Source organism: Vidua macroura, chromosome 33 (assembly GCF_024509145.1).
Source record: "Vidua macroura isolate BioBank_ID:100142 chromosome 33, ASM2450914v1, whole genome shotgun sequence".
Classification (NCBI taxonomy): Eukaryota; Metazoa; Chordata; class Aves; order Passeriformes; family Viduidae; genus Vidua; species Vidua macroura.
Window position 1 is genome coordinate 710,311 of NC_071603.1, and position 21,878 is coordinate 732,188.

A 21,878-nucleotide genomic window follows, 5' to 3' on the forward strand; every position below is an offset into this window, starting at 1 on the left:
GCGGAGGGGTGAGGATGAGGAGGGCTCGGGGATGAGGATGAGGATGAGGATGGGGATGGGGATGGGGAGGAAGGGCGGGATCAGGAGCTGTTCTGGTTCTGGTAAATCGACGCCTTCTCCTTGAGCAGGTCCAGGCAGAGGTGGCAGCTCCAGCTCCCTGCAGAAACGGGATCAGCCTTCGGCCTCAGCCCCTCATCCTCCCGGGAGGGCCATTAACCAACCAATCACCAATTCATTAACCAATTAGCCTTAATGAGGGCGGCAGGGAGAGGGAGGAGAGAAAGGAGGGAGAGGAAGAGGAGGAGGAAGGAAGAGAATGAAGAAGAAAGTGGAGGGATGAAGAGGAAGAGGAGGAAGAAGAGAGGAAGAGAAAAGGGAGGGAGGAGATGGAGAGGAGGAGGAAGAGGAAGAGAACAAAGAGGAGGAAGAGGGAGAAGAAAGGAAGGAGGAAAAGGAGAATGAAGGAAGAGGAAGAAGAGGAGGAAAAAGAGCAAGAGAGGAGGAAGAGGAGGAGGAGGAAGAGGAGGACTTGGGACAATAAAAACCCCTCCCCACATCCCAGGAGGAAACCCAGGAAGAACCCCAGGGTTTCCCAGCCCCAGGGAGGATTTGGGGTGGGATCCCCAGGGATTGGGAATTCCAGGGGAGGATTTGGGGCGGGATCCCAGGAGAGGATTTGGGATGGGATCCCAGGGGATCAGGAATCCCAGGGGAGGATTTGGGGCGGGATCCCAGGGGTGCAGGGGAGGATTTGGGGTGGGATCCCAGGGGAGGATTTGGGATGGGATCCCAGGGAAGGATTTGGGATGGGATCCCAGGGGATCAGGAATCCCAGGGAAGGATTTGGGATGGGATCCCAGGGAAGGATTTGGGATGGGATCCCAGGGGATCAGGGGTGCAGGGGAGGATTTGGGGTGGGATCCCAGGGGAGGATTTGGGGTGGGATCAGGGGATCCGGAATCCCAGGGGAGGATTTGGGATGGGATCCCAGGGGAGGATTTGGGGTGGGATCCCAGGGGATCAGGGCTGCAGGGGAGGATTTGGGGTGGGATCCCAGGGGAGGATTTGGGTGGGATCCAGGGGATCAGGAATCCCAGGGGAGGATTTGGGGTGGGATCAGGGGATCAGGGAGGATTTGGGGTGGGATCCCAGGGGATCAGGAATCCCAGGGGAGGATTTGGGGTGGGATCCCAGGGGAGGATTTGGGGTGGGGATCCCAGGGGAGGATTTGGGGTGGGATCAGGGGCTCAGGGGCCGCACTCACCCTCGGGGGGCTCGGACATGGGCGGGGTCAGGCAGTACATGTGGTACCCGCGGTCCGCAGTCGTCACAGAACAGCAGCTGGTCCTGGCCCGGGCACATTCCCATCATCCCACTGCCAAAATTCCCCCTTTTCCCCCCCAAAAAAAAGCCTCTCCCGCAGCTCGCTAAGCATTTCCCCCACCCCCCCGTATCCAGAAGGTTCTGGAAAGGCAGAAATTTCCTGCAGGAAGAATCCCAGGGATGATGAAAAGCCCAGGATTTCTCCCAGAACGGCTCTGGGATCCTGCAATTACCAACATCCAGTTTTTGTTGTTTTTTTTTTTCCCAAAAAAGCCTTTCCCGGGTCACATGGACTCCTAAACCCCACGGATTTCCCCCACCAAAGAGCCTCCAGTGGGAATTTCGGGCCATTCCAGATGGTTTTGGGGCATCCCCAGGTTCCAGGTGGTTTTTTGAGCACCCCCAGGTGCTTTGGGCACCCTCAGGTGCTTTGGCCATTCCCAGGTGATTTTTTGGGCACCCCCAGGTGGTTTTTGTGGCACTCCAGGTGTTTTTTTGGCACCCCCAGGTGATTTTTGGGCACCCCCAGGTGATTTTTGGGCACCCCCAGGTGCTCTGGGCACCCCAGGTGCTTTGGCGATTCCCAAGTGGTTTTTTGTCACTCCCAGGTGGTTTTTGGCACTCCCAGGTGATTTTTTGGCCATTCCCAGGTGTTTTTTTGCACTCCCAGGTGATTTTTGGCACTCCCAGGTGATTTTTGGGCACCCCCAGGTGCTCTGGGCACCCCCAGGTGCTTTGGCCATTCCCAGATGGTTTTTGGGCACTCCCAGGTGGTTTTTTGGCACTCCCAGGTGGTTTTTGGCACTCCCAGGTGATTTTTTGGCCATTCCCAGGTGATTTTTTTGCACTCCAGGTGCTTTGGCCATTCCCAGGTGATTTTTTTGCACTCCCAGGTGGTTTTTGGCACTCCCAGGTGGTTTTTGGCCATTACCAGGTGGTTTTTGGCACCCCCAGGTGGTTTTTGGCACCCCCAGGTGCCCTGGGCACTCACGTCGTTCTCGGAGGTGCCGCAGATGTTGCAGCACTTGCACTCGATGCACTGCCAGCGGTACGTCTTCACCGCTGCCATCATCACCGGCGTGAACTGCAGGCACGACGGGTGGCCTGGGGACATCGGGGACATCGGGGACATCAGGGACACCCCAGGGACAGCAGGGACACCCCAGGGACACAGGGACACAGGGACGTGTGGGACACACACAGGGGTGTCCCTCGTGGGGACATCCCAACGGATCGTGGGGCACCTGCTTGGATCCCACGGTCCCAAAGATCCATCCCAAGCCAAGCATTCCCCAATTCCCGCCCCTCTCCAGCCCCATCCAAACCCTCGGATCCACGATCCCAAACGTCCCCCCAGCCCCAGTCCAGAAGGAAACCCTCGGAGCCCTGATCCCAAAGATCCTCCCCAGCCCCAACCCCAGCCCCAGTCCCAGTCCAGGAGAGGGAAACCCTTGGACCCACAATCCCAAAGATCCTTCCCCACCCCAATCTGGCCCCTCCAGGAGGAGGAAACCCTTGGATCCCAAACGTCCCCCCAGCCCCATCCCAGCCCCAATCCAGAAGGAAACCCTCAGATCCCTGATCCCAAACGTCCCCCCAGCCCCAATCCAGAAGGAAACCCTTGGATCCCAAACGTCCCCCCAGCCCCAATCCAGAAGGAAACACTCAGATCCCTGATCCCAAACGTCCCCCCAGCTCCATCCCAGCCCCAATCCAGAAGGAAACCCTCGGATCCTGGATCCCAAACATCCCCCCCAGCCCCAATCCAGAAGGAAACCCTTGGATCCTGGATCCCAAACATCCCCCCCAGCCCCAATCCAGAAGGAAACCCTCGGATCCTGGATCCCAAACATCCCCCCCAGCCCCAATCCAGAAGGAAACCCTCGGATCCCCGATCCCAAACGTCCCCCCAGCCCCAATCCAGAAGGAAACCCTTGGATCCTGGATCCCAAATGTCCCCCCAGCCCCAATCCAGAAGGAAACCCTCGGATCCCCGATCCCAAACGTCCCCCCCAGCCCCAATCCAGAAGGAAACCCTCAGATCCCCAATCCCAAATGTCCCCCCAGCCCCATCCCAGCCCCAATCCAGAAGGAAACCCTCGGATCCCCAATCCCAACCACCCCCCCAGCCCCATCCCGGCCCCTCCAGGCCCGGCACTGCCAGGACTGCCGGGCCGGCGTTGCCGGTGCCCACCGGAGCGGCCGCAGTCGGAGCAGGACACGAGCTCCTCGGGCTGTCCCGTCTTCTTGTTGATCTTGGAGTCGCCCAGGCAGAAGTCGCAGTAATTGTTGGGAAGGGCCAATCCATCGGGGCCCTTCTTGGCTGCAAAAGGGGGGGTCAGGGGGGTCAGGGCCAGAATTCCCCCCCCGGAGCCGCCCCCCACGCCTCGGCTGCTCTATCCCAGGTGGGATTTGGGTTTTTTTGTTTTTTTGTTTTTTTTTTTCCCTTACATTTCTGCTCCTCGGAGCGCTGGGACACCGGCGTGGGGGGCTGGGAGTCGTCCTTGTCGTCGCCCTCCTCCTCGGCCAGGTGGGAGTGGGCGTAGTGGTAGCTGAGCCCCGGGCGGTTCTTGTAGCGCTTCCCGCAGACTGCCGGGGAAATCCGGGAAAAACCCCGGGAAATCCCAGTTAGGGACGGGCAGGGGAGGGAATTCCCAAATCCTGAACCCTCCAGGGCCGGTCCCAGCGCCGGGCTGGGAGAGCAAAGAGGCTGGAAGTGGGTAAAAGCACCCGGAAGTGCTAAGGAATTGCAGGCGAATTCCCTGGAATCCCAAAGGAATTGCAGGTGAATTCCCTGGGAAATCCCCAAGGAATTGCAGGTGAATTCCCCAGGAAATCCCCAAGGAATTGCAGGTGAATTCCCTGGAATCCCAAAGGAATTGCAGGTGAATTCCCTGGGAAATCCCCAAGGAATTGCAGGTGAATTCCCTGGGATCCCAAAGGAATTGCAAGTGAATTCCCTGGGATCCCAAAGGAATTGCAGGTAAATTCCCCAGGAAATCCCAAAGGAATTGCAGGTGAATTCCCTGGGAAATCCCAAAGGAATTGCAGGTAAATTCCCTGGAATCCCAAAGGAATTGCAAGTGAATTCCCTGGGATCCCAAAGGAATTGCAAGTGAATTCCCTAGGAAATCCCAAAGGAATTGCAGGTGAATTCCCTGGGATCCCAAAGGAATTGCAGGTGAATTCCCTGGGATTCGAAAGGAATTGCAGGTAAACACTGTGGGATCCCAAAGGAATTCCAGGTGAACTCCCTGGGATCAATCCAATGGCAAAATCCCCACTGGGAATGTGTCGAGGAGAGGAAATTCCCACCCCAAAAATTCCCATCCCGAGGTTAAAAACCGAGGGAAGGGGAAACTTGGGAATTCTGGGGTTCCAAGGAAGGATGTGGCAGCGGCCGTGGATCCATCCCAGCTCCTTGGAACCCCAAAATCCATCCCTTTTCCTGTTTCCCAGCCTGGAATTTGGGAGATTTCTGCCTCCATCTGGCTCCTCGTGGATCAGGGAATTGGCTCCAGTTCCCCAGCGCTGCTTTTCCAGGGATTTTTGGGGTTTTTCCTTATCCAAGGACACCCCAAAACCCCTTTCCAGCCCTGTTTTGGTGTGGGAAGGATGAGCCTGAGGAATTGGGATAAAATCCCAAAAAAGCAGCAGCGGAAGGGGAATTCCAGGGCTTGGTACAGATGTTTCCCAAGTTTCCCCAGCATTTTTCCAAAAATTGGGAATGAGCTGCTTTGGGATGAGATTTCCTGATTCCGGAGCTTTTCCGGAACACCTCGGGAGTTTCTGGATCCGCTTCCACCTCGGGATCCCCCCAGACCGTGGAAAAATCAGGGAAAAAAAACAGCTGGATGAGGGAAAATGGGGCTGAACTCCCAAAGGGAGGCTGGCTCCTGCAGCCCACGCTGGATTTTTTGGGATAAAAACCACGGGAATCGCCCTGGGATCGGTGGGGTTCGAGGGGGAAAACGGGATTGGAGCAGCAGCGAGGAAAAAGCAGCAATCCCAACGCGATTCCCATGGAATTCCCGCTTCCCTCCCGATCCACGGGGCTCCAAAGTCACCTTTCCTCCCCCCAAAACCTCCAGGACAATCTCCAAACTCGACTCTGGAATTCTCCTCCCGAGGTGAGGAAGAGGAGCCTCAGAACATCCCGGGAATATCCCAAACTCCCCTCCCCACCTCTGACCCATTTTTTTGGGGCTTTTTGGAGGCAAAATCCCGGCAGATTCGGAGCGGGAAAACAACCGGGGGGGCTTTGGAGGCAGCGGCACATCCCGGGATTTGGGATTGGGGTGGAAACTCCAGGATTGGGGTGGAAACTCTGGGATTTGGGTGGAAATTCCAGGATTGGGGTGGAAACTCCGGGATTTGGGTGGAAACTCCGGGATTGGGGTGGAAACTCCAGGATTGGGGTGGAAACTCCGGGATTGGGGTGGAAACTCCAGGATTGGGGTGGAAATTCCAGGACTGGGGCAGAAACTCTGGGATTTGGGTGCAGACTCCGGGATTGGGGTGCAAACTCCGTGTTTTTCCCATCGCTGGCTCTGCAGGGGGGGGTTAATCTTTGTTTTCCCGGCCCCGTTCCCTGCTGGAAAAGGGTCAGGGGGCCCGAGCGGGGCCGGCGCTGACGTCGCTCCCGTGGCCTTTGGCTTCTCCCTCCCCTCCTCCTGCCCACCCCGGGGCTCCGCAGGGGGATTTGGGTTTTTTTGTTTTGTTTTGTTTTGTTTTGTTTGTTTTTTGGGGTTTTTTTTTTTTGGGTGGAAAAAAGGGGAAAAAAAAGGAGGAAAAGCAGGAAAAACGAGCAGAGAGAGAGCGGAACTACCTCGGTCGGGAGGTTTCAAGGAATGCTTTTGTTTGTAACTGTCTGAAACACAGAAAGAGAAGTCGTGAGAGGACACGGACACACACGGAAAACCGGGAGAAAAGGGCAGGAAAAACACAACCTCAGGAGCCAGGGGGAGAATTAGTGCTGGGAAGTGGCAGGACAGGAGGAAGAAGAGAGAAAAAGGAGCTGGCAAAGCCTCCCTCGCGTTCCCCATCCCGTTATCCCCTGGATTCGTGGGCTGGGAGGGACGGAGCCCCCGCTCCGAGGGTTTTGCTGGAATTCACAGCTCCCAGATCCTTAAGGGAGGGCTGGGAATGAGTCCCAGGGACTGGGATCCGACTGGAAAACCACTGGGATGAAGGGGAGGGGCCTTCCCGGCCTTGGTGGGGGGGGGGGTTGTTTGGGAAGTTGACCCTCATTTTTATCCTGCTTTTTAAGCTGGTTTTATCCTGGTTCGTATCCTGCCGTTCCCCAGTATTCCCAGTGGGAAAACTCCACGGGAGACCCGGCCCTGCCCTCCCCGGGAGTGGGGGGTCTCCGCTCCGGGCTGGAAGGCCGCGATGCCGGCGCTGCCGAGCCCGGAACCGTCCCGGCACTCACTGTCACACGCGTAGGGCTTGTCCCGGTCCTCCAGGATGGCCGCGTCCAGCTTCTTGCGAGCCCCCCCGACGCCTTTTCCCTGCGGGAAAGTCGGGATTTGGGGGAAAAACCGGGACGGGGCCGGGATGGGCAGCAGGGCAAGGAGCGACCCAACAGTGCCCCGCGGTGGGAAGGGCCCGGAACCGACCACGAATCCCTGGGAATTCGGGAGAAACGAGGGGTGTGAATCCCGATTTCCTGTCCCGGGAATTGCCTCACCTTGGCCTTGCCCTTCCCTCTCCGCTTGGGCGTGTCCTCCTCGTAATCCTCATCATCCAAATCGTCCAGGAAATCGTCGGGCTCCAGGATCCGCTGGGAAGGAGCAGAGGGGTTAGAGCGGGGAAAAACGGGGAAAAAAACGGGAAAAAACGGGGAAAAATGGGAAGGGAGGCAGGAGGGGCCGCAGCTGGATCCATCCCGAAAGGTTTTTGGGGATGGAAAAGGAATTTCAGATGTTTTATCCCCCCAAAAAAAGTCATGGAAGGGCCTGGTTTGGTGGAAAAGTGCTTGGAGAAGGAATTGAGAGAAGAGGAAATGAGGCTGGGGAAGGATTTCCCCGCTAAAAAATCCCGTGGGAAAGCCCCAGGAAGGGAAAAATACGGAATTCTGGGAAAATGACCCCAAAACTCCCCTCTCACTGAATTTCAGGATCAGAAAGTTCCCCTTCCCTGAATTTCTGGGCTGGAATTTTCCCTCCCATTGATTTTTGGGAGCAGGATCTCCCTCCTTCCCTTGAATTTTTTTTTTTTTTCTTTCCTGAAACTCCAAGATTTCTCTTTGGGCCAAGAATTCCCTAATTTTGGCTCCAGAATCTCCCCAGGGGCTGGAATTCTCCCTTTGCCTCTCCCACCAAACCCATCCCAAACCCTAAAATCCACATCCGGAATGGGAAAGGGGGTGGAAAATCTGAATTTTGTGCCACAAAATTCCCAATTCCCGGTGCAGAATTCCCGGTCCCCATCCCGGAATTCCCAGTGCCTGGTATCCTGGAATTCCCAGTTGGAATTCCTGGTTCCCATCCCAGAATTCCTGGTCCCCGGTTCCCATCCCCAATTCCCAGTTCCTGGTTGGAATTTTGGGTCCCCATCCTGGAATTCCCGGTATCCCGAATTCCTGGATCCCATCCCAAATTCCCCAGTTCCCGGCTGGAATTCCCAGATGGAATTCCCGGTTCCTGGCTGGAATTCCCACTATCCCGAATTCCCGGACCGAATTCCTGAATTCCCAGCTGGAACTCCGGTTATCCCGAATTCCCGGCTGGAATTCCCGTTATCCCGAATTCGCAGTTCCCAGCCGGAACTCCCGCTATCCCAAATTCCCGGCTGGAACTCCTGCTATCCCGAATTCCCAGCTGGAATTCCCGCTATCCTGAATTCGCAGCTCCCAGCCGGAATTCCTGAATTCCCGGCCGGAACTCCCAAATTCCCGTCTGGAATTCCCGAATTCCCGGCCGGAACTCCCGCTATCCCGAATTCCCATCTGGAATTCCCGAATTCCCGGCTGGAATTCCCGCTATCCCAAATTCCTGGCTGGAACTCCCGCTATCCCGAATTCGCAGCCGGAATTCCCGCTATCCCGAATTCGCAGTTCCCAGCCAGAATTCCCGAATTCCCAGCCAGAATTCCCGCTATCCCGTCCGGAATTCCGGCGGCACCTTGCGGGCGCGGCTGTTGGTGACCGGGAACTCGCCCAGGCTGTCGTCGTCCACGCGCGGGTCCGGCAGCGCGCGCTTCTCCAGCGGATCCGTGCGGAGCAGCGCCTCCAGGCTGCTCCCGTCCTGCGCCAGCAGCCCCTCCTTCTTCAGGGCCTGCTCCGCGTCTGGGGGAGAAACGGGGGAAAAACGGGGAAAATGGGGAAAAATGGGGGGGAAAACGTGAAAAATGGGGGGGAAACGGGGAAAAATGGGGGGGGAAAATGGGAAAAAACAGGGCAAAATGGGGGGAAACGTGAAAAATGGGGAAAAATGGGGGGGAAAAGGGGGAAAAACAGGGAAAAATGGGGGGGAAATGGGAAAAACAGGGGAAAATGGGGGGAAATGGGAAAAACAGGGAAAAAAACAGGGAAAAACAGGGAAAAAACAGGGAAAAATGGGGAAAAATGGGGGGGAAAAAGGGGAAAAACAGGGAAAGTGGGGGAAAACGGGGAAAAATGGGAAAAAATGGGGGGAAAACGGGGAAAAAACAGGGAAAAAACAGGGAAAAAACAGGGAAAAAACAGGGGGAAAACAGGGGAAAAACAGGGGGAAATGGGAAAAACGGTTGAAAAACGGGGAAAAAACAGGGAAAAATGGGGAAAATGGGAAAAAAGGGAAAAAATGGGGAAAAAACAGGGAAAAATGGGAAAAAAACGGGGAAAAACGGGGAAAAACCAGGGAAAAATGGGAAAAATGGGGAAAAAAACAGGGAAAAACAGGGAAAAAACAGGGAAAAATGGGGAAAAACAGGGAAAAAGCAGGGAAAAATGGGAAAAAAACAGGGAAAATGGGGAAAAACAGGGAAAAATGGGAAAAACAGGGAAAAACAGGGAAAAATGGGAAAAACGGGGAAAAAACAGGGAAAATGGTGGGAAATGGGGATAAAATGGGGAAAATGGGGAAAAAAGGGGGAATGGGGGGAAAAATGGGAGGAAATGGGGGAAAAAATGGAGGGAAGGGGGGGGAATGGGGAAAAAACAGGAAAAAAAAACCCAGGAAAAAAACCAGGAAAAATGGGAGAAATGGGGAAAAAATGGGAAAATGGGGGAAATGGGGAACAAAATGGGGGAAAATGAAGAGAAGAAGGGGGAAAATAGGGGAAAATGGGAAAAAATGGGGGGAAATGGGGAAAACGGGGAAAAAAACAGAGAAAAATGGGGGGAAATGGTGAAAAAAACAGGGAAAAGGAGGGTGGGTGAGGGATGCTGGCGGATCCAGGGTGGAATTCCCAGGAATCCAGCAGGGAACGGGGGAATTACCGGGTTTGATGGAAGGGAAGGAGAGCCGGGGGTCCTCCGGGGGGTGGGCGCGGCGTTTCTTGCGCCAGCGCCGCGCCGGGTACGAGTAGAGCTGCCCGGCCGCCAAACCTGCGGAGAAATCCCGGGAAATCCCCCAAAATCCGGCCAGGGAGGCACAAAACTCCCGGGAATCAGCCGAGGTTGTGACAAAACTCCCCAGACTCTCCCAAGGATGTGCCAAAACGGCCCCAAGTGACCCCAGCCCCCTTCCCCTCCCTGCCACTTCCCCATCGTTCTCCTGGTGTTTTCCCCGTGCTCCCCCACTGCTTCCCCACCATTTCCCCATTGTTTTGTTTTCCATCATTTCCCCACTGCTCCCCATCATTCTCCCGAGCATTTCCTCATCACTTCCCCATTGCTCTCCAACTATTTTCCATTATTTCTCCACTGTTTCCCATCATTTCCCCGTTGTTTCCCATCATCCTCCCACCACTTCTCTGTTGTTTCCCATCATTCTCCCAGGGTCTCCCCGTCGTTTCCCACCATTCTGCCATAATTTCCCCATTGTTTTCCATCATTTCCCTCTTGTTTCCCCATTGTTCTCCCAGTATTTCCCCATTGTTTCCCACCATTCTCCCATCACTTCCCCATTGTTTCCCATCACTTCCCCATTGTTTCCCCTCATTTCCCTGCTGTTTCTGCCCTGCCCTCCCAGTGTTCCCCATCATTTCCCTACTATTTCTGCACTGTTCTCCCATTGTTTCCCATCATTTCCCTGCTATTTCCCCACTGCCCTCACGGTGTTTCCCATCATTTCCCTGCTGTTTCCCCACTGTTCTCCTGTTGTTTCCCATCATTTCCCTCTTGTTTCCCATCATTTCCCTGCTGTTTCCCATCATTTCCCTGCTGTTTCTGCACTGTTCTCCCATTGTTTCCCATCATTTCCCTGCTGTTTCCCATCATTTCCCTGCTGTTTCCCATCATTTCCCTGCTGTTTCCCCACTGTTCTCCTGCTGTTTCCCATCATTTCCCTGCTGTTTCTGCACTGTTCTCCCATTGTTTCCCCTCATTTCCCTGCTGTTTCCCCACTGCCCTCACGGTGTTTCCCATCATTTCCCTGCTGTTTCCCATCATTTCCCTGCTGTTTCCCCACTGTTCTCCTGCTGTTTTCCATCATTTCCCCGCTGTTTCCGCCCTGCCCTCCCGCTGTTTCCCATCATTTCCCGGTGTTCCCCCGCCGTTGCCGGGCCGTACCGGGCCCGCGGTGCCGTTTCTCCATCCAGATGTAGCAGTTGCTCTGGGCCACGCCGGTCTGCGAGTCCAGGAAGGGCAGGCGCACGCTGCGCTCGGCGCAGAGCCGCGCGTTGTAGCTGTGGCACTGCTCCATGGCGTCCCGGTAGTACTGCTCGCCCAGCCTGCAACCGCGCGGCACGGCGGGATCAGCGCCGGGAGCGCCGGGATGGGCATGGGGATGGGCACGGGGAACAGTGGGGATGGACATGGGGAATGGCGGGATCAGCGCCGGGAGCGCCAGGATGGGCATGGGGAACGGTGGGTATGGACACGGGGAACGGCACAAGGAATGACACAGGGAATGGCACAGGGAACGCTGGGATGGACACGGGGAACGGCGGGATCAGCGCTGGGAGCGCCGGGATGGGCACGGGGAATGGTGGGGATGGGCACGGGGAACGGCACAAGGAATGACACAGGGAATGGCACAGGGAATGGCACAGGGAACGCTGGGATGGACACGGGGAACGGCGGGATCAGCGCCGGGAACGGCGGGATGGGCACGGGGATGGGTACAGGGAACGCCGGGATGGGCACGGGGAACGGTGGGGATGGACACGGGGAACGGCACAAGGAATGGCATGGGGAATGGCACAGGGAATGGCACAGGGAACGCCGGGATGGGCACGGGGAACGGTGGGGATGGACACAGGGAATGGCGGGATCAGCGCCGGGAACGCTGGGATGGGCACGGGGAACAGCGGGATGGGCATGGGGAATGGCGGGATCAGCACCAGGAACGCCAAGATGGGCATGGGGAATGGTGGGGATGGACACGGGAAATGGCACAGGGAACGGCAGGGATTGGCACAGGGATTGGCAGGGATGGGCACAGGGAATGGGGAACCTCTCAGGGATTGTGCCTCAGGGATGTCAGGAATACCAGGGGAGTGTCAGGGATACAACTGGAAACCCTCGGGGATAAAATCCTGGAGAATATCAGGGATGAAGCTGGAAACCCTCGGGGATAAACCTGGAAACCCTCAGGGATAAAATCCTGGAGAATATCAGGGATAAACCTGGAAACCCTCAGGGATAAAATCCTGGAGAATATCAGGGATAAACCTGGAAACCCTTGGGGATGGTCCTGGAGAATATCAGGGGTAAACCCTCAGGGATAAACATGGAAACCCTCAGGGATAAACGTGGAAACACTCAGGGATAAAGTGAACCAACTTCCCATTCCTTGGCTTCTCCAGGACACTCTCACAGGGGTGGGAAGGGAAGAGATGGAGCAAAGGGATGGACAGGAAAATACAGAGGTTTACAGGAAATACAGGGATTTACAGGAAGTACAGGGATTTACAGGAAATACAGGGATTTACAGGAAACACAGCGATACACAGGGAGATACAGAGAGAAATACAGAGATTTAGAAGGAAGTACATGAATACACAAGGAAATGCAGGGATTTCGAGGGAGATACGGGGATTCTGAGGGAAATACAAGGATTTCGAGGGAAGTACAGGGAAAGCTCTCCACAGGACCCTCTGGCTGGGATGCACAGGGAAGTAGCGCAGGAATGAGCAGGGAATGTACAGGGATATTCGGGGATATTTAGGGATATTCAGGGATATTCGGGGATATTCAAGGAGTCTCCAGGGATGCACAGGGATGTGCTGGGATGACTCCCCCGTCCTTGGCCTCTACAGGACGCTCGCACACGGGAGTTTAGGGATACGTGAGGAAGCACAGGGAAGCACAGGGACACAATACAGGGACTTTTACAGCGGTGAACCCCCGGCTTTGCCCTCTCCAGGACCCTCTCAGGGCCAGACCTGCGGGAGGCCCCCGGCCCCTCGGGACCCCCCCCCGGCCCCTCGGGACCCTCGCAGGCTCTCCCCCTCTCCTCAAGCCTCTGCGGCCCTCCCGGTGCTGGGGGAGGATTTCGGGGTGTCCTTAACGCCCCCCTCAGCAAAGTTCACCGCGAACAATGCGCGCGTATCGCTCCCTCCCCCCCCCCCCCCACCCCCCCTCCCCGCCCACTTGGTCCCGTCCGGCGCGCGGGGGCGAAGGGGGGGGCCCCGCTTCCCGCGCCCGGCCGGGCCGCACCATTCCCGCGCCGCAGGGGGAGACCGGGGGTGGGGTGGAGGGGGGGGGACCCGCACTCACAGCTTGACCACATTCTGAACCACCGCCGCCATCTTGGCTCCGCCGCCGGGGCGCCGCGGGGCGCGTGCGCGGAGGGAGGGGCGGGGAGAGGGATGGAGCGGGGAGGAGGAGGAGGAGGAGGAGGGAGGAGAGGGATGGAGGAAGGAGGAGGAGCGGGGAGAGGGAAGGGTGGAGACAGGAGAGGCGGAGGGAGGGAGAGGGAGGGCCGGGGGAAGGGGAGCGTGGAGTCCTCCCGGCCGCTGGGCGGCGCTGTGTGCCGCGCGCGTGCGCGGGGAGGGGGGGGAAAAAGGCGGGAAAAGGGGGAGTGGGGGAGGGGGGGCGAAAGTCTGAGGGGGAAAAATGGCGGGAAAAGGATCTGAGGGGGAAAAAATGCACGGAAAAGGGGAAAATCCGGGAGAAAGGGGCGGATGGAGGTACGGGGAGAAAGGGAGGGCGTGGGGATGAAAGAGGGAGGCAGAGTGGGGGATATGGGGGGAGAATAAGGGGGAGATGGAGGGGGGAGACTGAGGGGGGAAATGGAGTGGGCAGAGTGAGGGAGAAAAGGATGGGATAATGAACGACAAGATGGGAGGAGAATGAGGGAAAAAATGGGAAAGAACAAGGCAGGAGAGTGAGGGAGAAATGGACAGAAAGTGAGGTGGGAAATGATGGCAGAGGATGAGGGGGTTTATCCTGGAAAAAGGAGGTTTGAGAGACCGCATTGCTCCCTACAGTTCCCTGGAATGAGGCTGGGGGTGAGATCCCTTCTCCCGATGGGTAAAACAAGAGGGAACAGCCTCGAGTTGTATCAGGGGAGGTTTATTCAGGAAAACTCCTGGAAAGGGTTGTCCCACATGGCATGTGGTGGAATTGCTGTCCTGGAATTATCCCCAAAAAAGCCTGGATGTGGCAGATGGGGACGCCATTCAGGAGTGACCAGGTTGGATTTGATGATCCCGAAGGTCTTTTTCAACCTCAACCTTTCCATGGAAAGGGCTGAGAAGAGAGAGGATGGAAAGTGAAATGGGGAGGGGAAGGGATGGAGGAGGTTTGGGGGATAAAACGGAAAGAGGGGTGAGGGTTGGGAGGGAAATGAGGGATAAATCGGGGATGGGGAAATAAAACGAGGGATAAACGAGGGCCAGGAGAGGGTGAAATTAGGGATAAGTGAGGATGGATCCCTCAGATCCCTGATCTCCCCAGATCCTTTATGTCTCTTCATCCCCAACAATTCCTGCCAAAAATTCCCCTTTTTGAGCTCTTTTCCCTTTTTATCAAACCTGAATTAACCAAGTATCCCCAGATTCATCCCCCAGGACAGAGGTCACCCACAGACCCCCACGGCGAGCGTGGTTTGATGTCAGCTTCCAGGTGAGTTCCTCACTTCCAGGTGAGTTCCTCTCTCTTTTTCCTCCTTCCTTCCACCTCCTACCTGTTTGTTTTTTTTTTTTTCCCCTGTTTGCTGGGAATTTGCCTTTTTCCCCCAAGGTCACCCCCTGGTCAAACCTTCCTCCCTCTTCCTCCTCCTCCTCCTCCTCCTCCTCCTCCTCCTCCTCCTCCTCCTCCTCCTCCTGGTAATCCCAGGCCAGCTGTTGCTGGCACTCATCCCCCGGCTCCGTTCCCGGCTCCGGCCACGCCGAGGGTCAAGCACTGACCGCCGGCGTGGGCGGCGTTAATCCGCTGCCCGGAAATCCCGGGATGACGAGGAAGTTGGGAGGGAGGCCTGTGCCCCTGCTGGGGTTAATTAACGATTCCATCCTTGATTGATTCCGGAATAAACTCCCCAAAAAGGGAGGGGGAAGGAGGGGAGGGGGCGCTGAGTCACGGCTGCTGCTCCGGATGACTCAAATTCTTGGGATTGGGAGTAAATCAGCAGCGTTTGGTTTGCATAAATCGTTAATTCGGGGAGTGATTAATCAGGGGAGAAGTGAAGGAGGCTCCAGTCCTGTGGAAAGGGATCCCAAATGATTTATTCACTAATTAAAAATTAATTAAAGAATTTGTTTTTTTTTTTTGCAGGAGATGAGATTGGGAAAAAAAAAAACATTTCAGGATAATTTCAGGGATAATAACAATAATTTTGGGGATAATTTCAGGGGTTTATAGGAAGGGTGGTCTGAGGGGTGCAGGAGGGAGAGAAAAGAGGAAGGAGGAGAGGGCTGAGAAAAGCAAAATCACCTTTTCATGGTTAAAAAACCCCAAATTTAGCAAATTAGAGCTTTTCCAGGACTGGAGCAGAGGGGGATGAGTGTGGGGAGAACAGAAACAAGTGAACGAGGTCCCAGATTAAAGCCTGAACACCCCAAAAGTCAGCCCTGGGTTGTGGAAGGGAAAAAACTGAGGGAGAAAAGGGACAAAATGGGAAAAAAGGGGATTTTGGCTGATTTTGGTTATTTCGAAACGGCAGCGACGGTTTTGCAATTCCTGGGCCGAGGTGGGGCACAAACAGCTCCATCTTCAAATCACTGATTAAGGTGGAGGCCAGGAAAACTGGGGTGAAATCCAGGAAAAAAAAGTCCATCCACGTTGTCCCAGCCCACCCCATGTTGGAAAGTCCCCAAACCACAGAAACCCGCCCAAAATGAGCCGTTCTGGGCTGCTTTCCCTTCACGTTGTTTGTCCGAGCAGCAGCTGTGTTTGTGGGACAGGAGGGGACACGGAGCCACGTTCCCATCCCAGGCTCTGGGATTAATTAATCACAAACGTCCCGGGGGTTAATTAATCACGAACGAGGCTCTGAAACGGCTGGAATTGGTTTGGGGAGGAAAAATCCCAAAATAAATAAAACGTGGACAGAGTGTGGGGGGAGAAAAGAGTTTAGAGCAGGGAAGAGTTGGACCAAATAGAAATTAAACCTGATCGAGCCTAATTAACCTCAGTTTGTTACTTATTTTACAGATGAAAACCTTGGAAAATGGGTTTATCCCCAAATTCTGGGTGTTTGCACCAAAAGTGGTTCGGGTTTATCGACGCAGAGGGGGAGGGGAAGGAAGAGGCTGGACAAGGGTTCGTTAACGTGAATCTAATGAGTCATTAGTCAGATAATCTAAATTAGACTCGTTAGGCAATGAGGCAATGAGGCAGCCGGGTCAGGAGGGGCCTCGACTCCGCCCTGGGGGGATCCGTTCTGGGCTCAAACTCCCAGAAATCGGTGAAAGGATGGAATTTGTGACAGGAGCCTGGACAAGGAGGCCCCGCTGGTCCCACCCTGTCCCGGAGGGACACCAGCAGCGTGTCCAGCCGGGGTTTTTGTCCCTATTCCCCAAAATCCAGCTGGAATTCCCCCGGGCGTGCCCTGTTCCCACTGCACCCAAACAATCCGCGGCGGATCCGCCGCTGCCGGGATCCACCTGCGCCTCACGTTGGGATTTCTGGTTGGTTCTGCGTCTCCTCGACGATTTCCAGCCCCAGCCCCGGTCCTGTCGGCCCCAGAGGGGTTTTTTGGCCCCTCCATGGATTGAGTTCCTAAAACAACAGCCCTGCTGGGAGATCCCAGCTCCTCCACCGGGAGTTTTGGCTTCTCCACAGAGACACGGAGCCCGGCGGAGATTTCCCGGTGGAGATTTCCCGAACTGTGGGACTTTCAGAGGATTTCATGGAGCAGAAGTTGAGGTGACAGCGCCGTGACCGTTCAGGAGGTTCAGAGCCGTGGAGATCAAACCCCCCTGTGCCCCCGAGTCCTCCTGGCCGGAATCTTCTGGAATTCATCCCAAAAGATGAATTCATCCCGCGGGGTCGCGTTTCCCGGGGTCAGCTCTGGCACCGAGGAGGGTGGGAGAGCCCGAGGCCGAACCCTCACCTGGCGTGAGGAGACGCGGGAATCCGAGCTGGAATCTGAGCGCCGCATCCGAAAAACACCCCAGGCCCTCCTCCCCATCCTCCTCCTTCACCGTCCATTTCCCAGCGCCTTCACCCGGCGCCGCCCTCACGTCAGGATCTCCGGCCGGGCGCCGGCGCCGCGCTCGGCCCGGTGCCTGTCCATGACCTGCAGCACGTCCTCCAGGATGGACGGCCCCAGGTCCACGTGCAGGGACAGCAGGGAGCCGGCGTGCGACAGGAAGGGCTCGGCCTCGCCGTTGGCGGGCGCGGCGAGCCGCGGGCACGGCGGCGACGCCGCGGCCTCGTCCAGGTGCAGCCGCGGGGGCTTCGGCGGGGCCTGCGCCGCGGGCAGGGTCAGCGCCTGTGCGGCGCCGAGCGCCGGCAGCGAAATGGCGTTCTTGAGCAGCGGCGACGGCGCCGCGGCCGCCTCGCCGCCGGAGATGGTGGCCGTGCGCGAGAACTCGAACGCCGCCGCCTCGGCGCCGCCGCCTCGGTCACCGTCGCTGCGGGGCAGCAGGTGGAACTTGCCCTGCAGGAAGGAGATGTCCCCGAACGTGTCGCTCTCGCCGCCGCTGCCCACGTGGATGGTGTGGCGGAAGTCCCCCAGCGGCGGGCTGATCATGTCCGAGGACAGGATGTCCCGCAGCTTCTCCTTCTTGCCCTTGCGGCTGCCCCTCTTCAGGTAGATGGGCACCTTGGTGGACATGGTGGCCACCGGCACGCGAGCCCAGCTGGCCGGCCTCAGGACAGCCTGGGGAGGAGCGGAGAGAAGGGGAAACGCTCAGCTCTGACACGTCAACGGGGCATCCTCACTCACCCTCCAAACGAATCCCAGGCCTTCCCCGCCGCGCTCTCGACACCCAGGCGGGCAGGTAATGAAAGCCAGGCGCTGCGGTGGCAGGGAGGGAGGGAAATCCAGAGGATTTGTGATTTTAAGGAGGAGCCGGGCTGTGCAGTTGGAGGTCAGGAGAGCAGAGTGCTGGGAAGAGGCGTTTTTAACCCAAAAGGGATTTTCTCACCCCGGTGCCGGCCCCGCCCAGCCCAGCTGAAGTAAAAACCAGAGATTTTGGAGATTTGGGGCCAGAAGGGGAAGGAAGTTGGGGTTTCCCCTGTTTCAGTTGCGAACTCTGAGTTCAGCCATCGGATCTGGGCCGGATTTTCCAGCTCTGGGGAGAAATGAGGCAAAAATGGGAATTTTTGGTGCCGTGAATGTGTCCAGCCTTTGGATCTGCCTCAGTGGGAGGGGAAAAGGGATGGAACGGGTTTGGGGCCACCAGAACGTTCCCTGTTAAATCAGCGAGTGGGAAGTTCTGGAGGTTTTCACCCTTATCACGAATTTTCAGGGAAAAAATTCCATCCATCCCCGTTTTTCAAGGATGGAGCAGCAGTGAGGGATTTAGGGATGGGTTTGTCCCGGGCTGGGACACCCTGAGGGGCCTCTCTTGGCCAGAATTCGACCCAGAAAAGCCCCGGGAGGATTTATCCCTAAAAACACAACAACACCACCAACGCCCCGAGGGATGGAAAATCCCATTTCCCCTTCACCGCTCCAAACCTCCCCCGACCCGACTGCTGCCTGCCTATTCCCTGCTTTGGGGGGATATTCCCTTATTATCCACCGTTTTTAGGGAATATTCCCTTATTATCCCCAGTTTTTAGGGAATATTCCCTTATAATTCCCTGTTTTTAGGGAATATTCCCTTATCATCCCCCATTTTTAGGGAACATTCCCTTATCATCCCCCATTTTTAGGAAATCCTCCCTTATTATCTGATTTTCATGGAATTCTGCCCTGTTTTCATGGAGTTCTCCCCCATTATCCCCCGTGTTCATGGAGTTCTCCCCCATTTTCATGGAGTTCTCCCCCGTTATCCCCCATTTTCATGGAGTTCTCCCCCGTTTTCATGGAGTTCTCCCCCGTTATCCCCCGTTTTCATGGAGTTCTCTCCCGTTTTCATGGAATTCTCCCCCGTTATCCCCCATTTTCATGGAGTTCTCCCCTGTTTTCATGGAGTTCTCCCCCGTTATCCCCCGTTTTCATGGCGTTCTCTCCCGTTATCCCCCGTTTCCCCCCCGATCCCCCCAGACCCCGTTACCGACCGGCGCCGGCGCCGCTCCCGAGGCCGCGAGGGAAGGGAGGGCAGGGAGGGGAGAGGGTCCCGGGGCGATCCCGGGGATCGGGGCAGGGCCCGGCCCCGTCCGGCGGCTCCGGGCAGGAGAATCCTGACGGTGCAGAATGCAGCGCCGCTAATCCCGGGATTACCGCGGGAGGGGGCGGCGGCACCGGGCTGGCAGCAGCGACAGCGACGGGGAATCTTCCCTTGGAACCGGGATCGGCACCGGGGCCGCGGCCGTTGGAAAAACGGGAATTGTAGGGGGAAAAAGTGGGGTTGGAGGGGGTGAAAAAAGTGAAATTGTAGGGAAAAAAACCCGGGGCTGTAGGGGAAAAAATGGAATTATAGGGGGGAAAACGAGTTTGTGGGGGAAAGAAGTGGATTTGTAGGGAAAGAAGCCTTTGAAATGTGGATTCCCAGGTGAGGATGAGGATGATAGGGATGAACATCCCGGTGCCCCGGGATGGTTCCCCTCCTGGAAATCCCTTTTCCCAGCCCAAACTGACCCCAGTCCCTCCCCCCCGGGCGCTCCCGCTCGGCTGCTCCGGGACAAAGCCCCGGGAAAAGCCGGGAATGTTCCGGGAGCTGCTTTCCCTTTGTGCTGCCAGAGGGAAATCCCTGGAATGGGGGCGGCTCCAGCCCCAAAATCCCCTCCTCCTGGAATTCTTTGGGATTCTTTTTTTCCTAGGCAAACCCATTCCCTGTAGGGAGATCCGGAACAGGTGGAAAATGGGCTGGAAAAGGAGGAGAACCATGAGGAAAGCTCCAAGAAATAATTTCCATAATAAGTTTCCATCCCTGAAATCCCAAGAGAAGCCAGGACACCCCAGCAGGAAGAGTCAGGAACGAGGAAAACAGGGAAAAACGGGGGGAAAACAGGGAAAAAACAGGGGTAAAAGGGATGTTTTCCCCAGGATCCGAGTGGGAGGAGCTCCAGGAGGCGCTCCCAGGACTCCGACCCTTGGAATCGCCTGAATCAGCAGATTCGATTCCCACAGAGGAAAATTTGAGGAATTTTTCCCTGTTTCCATCAATTCTGGCTCCAATGGAGGAAATCCTGTTCCTTTTCCATCAGTTTTTAGTGATTTAGGGTTTGGATTGGGAGGAATTTCGGCTCTTTTTCTGAAAATACAGGAAAATTTTCAGTCCTTTTTCAGCACTTTGGGCTTCAGCGCATCCAGGTTTTTCATCTTCCACCTGTTCTTGGAAATTCAGGCTTCAGCTCAGGAAAAATTTGGGATATTTTTGCCACTTGCCACAAATTTACCTCTCACAACCTGGACATTCCATTCCTTTTCCACCTGGTTTTGGAAATTTCTACCTCAATGTGAAATTTTCCGCCCATTTTCAGCCCCTTGAGCTTCAGGACGTCAAAATTTTTACATTTCCCACTGGTTTTCCATAAAAAATTTCTCACTTCCTGCCCATTTCCAGCATTTTGGGCCCTGCCACACAGAAATTTGGGGTTTTTTAGCCGATTTTCAGGAATTTTGGCACTGTCTGAGCAGCCCTTCCCCACCCCGGTGTCCCCACGAGCAATCGCATCCAGATTTTCCCCAAGCGGGGATTCGGGGATGGAATTAAAACTCCTTTTCCCATGGGAATGGCCCGAGGGAGGAGCAGCCTCCAAAATCTCCTCGGGTTCCTCCCATTCCTCCCCTCCTGACCCATTCCAGCCTTTTTTTGGTGCCCGATTTCAATCCCCGCCTCCGGATTTGCCCCTGGGAAGGAGATTTGCCCCGGGATCGCTCCGCAGGGTGGATTTTCCCGAAAAAAGGATGGAAATGCCCCATTTCCCTGCGGCCCCGGAGCTGCGGGAGCGGGAGAGAGGAAGAAGAGCCCTTTGGGATGAAGGTCGTGGGGTTTTTTAGGGAATGGGGATTTTGGGAGCGGCGCCAGGACCCGTCCGTGAAATCCGACCCCGTTCTGGGCACGGGAAAAGCTGGAATTGGTGAAAATGGGTTAAAACCGGGAAAGAATTCCCCTCATCCCGTCCCACCTCGGGAATCCAGCGGAGAGTCCGGGCCGGGGGCAGCGGAGCGGCGACAATTCCATGCCAGGGGACAGCGGGACCTGCCGGGGGTCCTCCCTTTTCCCAGGAAAACCCCGATTTCGGGGCGAGGCGCTCGGGGCAATCCCTGGGGAAGCCGGAGGATGAGGAAGGAAGGAAGAAGTCTCGGCCTCGGCCACACCCCGGCCCCTCTCGGTGCCAAAAAAATCCACGGAAAAAGCCAAAATCCGGGAAAAGCAGCAGGGGCTCCGTCGGGCGGCTCCTCCCGGGCCGGGATCCCCGGGAAGTGGCGCAGGAGCCGCGCTGGGAGCGGCCGCAGGTCGGGGAGGGGGTCGGAGTCCGCTCGGGCTCCCGGGACACTCCTTGGAGCGGGGGCTCGGAAATCCGGGGGCTCGGAAATCCAGAGATTCGCAAATCCAGAGATTCGGAAATCCGGGGGTTCGGAAGCCCGCGGCTTTGGAAATCCAGGGATTCAGAAATCCGGGGGTTTGGAAATCCGGGGATTCTCCTGTTCGCAGGAAAAAACGCCCGGAAAGCGGCGGGCCGGGATCCAGGGGCTGTTCCGGGGCTATTCCAGGGATCCAGGAGCTGTTCCAGGGATCCAGGAGCTGTTCCAGGGATCCAGGGGCCGCTCCGGAGCTCCGCCGCTGCTCTAAGCCGGGAGCGGGCGGAGCCGGGGGGGCTCCAATTAAGCGCTGGTTTAATTAAGCCGGGAAGCGGAGAGGAGTTGCGGGGGGGGCTGTGGGGGAAGGATCCGCTCGTTTTTCCTGATCAAAGGAAGGAATCGCTGCTTTCCCTTTAAATCCGGGATGTGACAGCGCCGCGG

General features: G+C 56.5%; 2 protein-coding genes across 3 annotated transcripts; both read right to left on the bottom strand.

Annotated features, from left to right (window-relative positions):
* Nucleotides 1-13,213, bottom strand: DPF2 (double PHD fingers 2). Its single transcript, XM_054001854.1, is given in 13 exon segments — nucleotides 1-157; nucleotides 1,265-1,319; nucleotides 1,321-1,347; nucleotides 2,315-2,427; nucleotides 3,518-3,646; nucleotides 3,775-3,912; nucleotides 6,152-6,193; nucleotides 6,755-6,833; nucleotides 7,013-7,105; nucleotides 8,448-8,611; nucleotides 9,746-9,853; nucleotides 10,979-11,139; nucleotides 13,130-13,213. Coding segments are annotated over 13 exon segments (1,218 nt in total). The 5' UTR covers nucleotides 13,162-13,213; the 3' UTR covers nucleotides 1-80.
* A 2,902-nt stretch (nucleotides 13,214-16,115) lies between these two features.
* Nucleotides 16,116-21,597, bottom strand: CDC42EP2 (CDC42 effector protein 2). 2 transcript variants are annotated; one of them, XM_054001867.1, is made up of 2 exons: nucleotides 21,041-21,597; nucleotides 16,116-17,678 (listed from the first exon to the last, which is right to left on the bottom strand). In XM_054001867.1, exon 2 carries the CDS (start codon nucleotides 17,631-17,633, stop codon nucleotides 17,034-17,036), a length of 600 nt encoding a protein of 199 aa, XP_053857842.1. In that variant the 5' UTR covers nucleotides 17,634-17,678; nucleotides 21,041-21,597; the 3' UTR covers nucleotides 16,116-17,033. The 2 variants fall into 2 exon arrangements, with proteins under 2 accessions (XP_053857842.1, XP_053857843.1); XM_054001868.1 differs by lacking the exon at nucleotides 21,041-21,597 and adding an exon at nucleotides 19,028-19,085.
* Nucleotides 21,598-21,878: the final 281 nt, after the last annotated feature.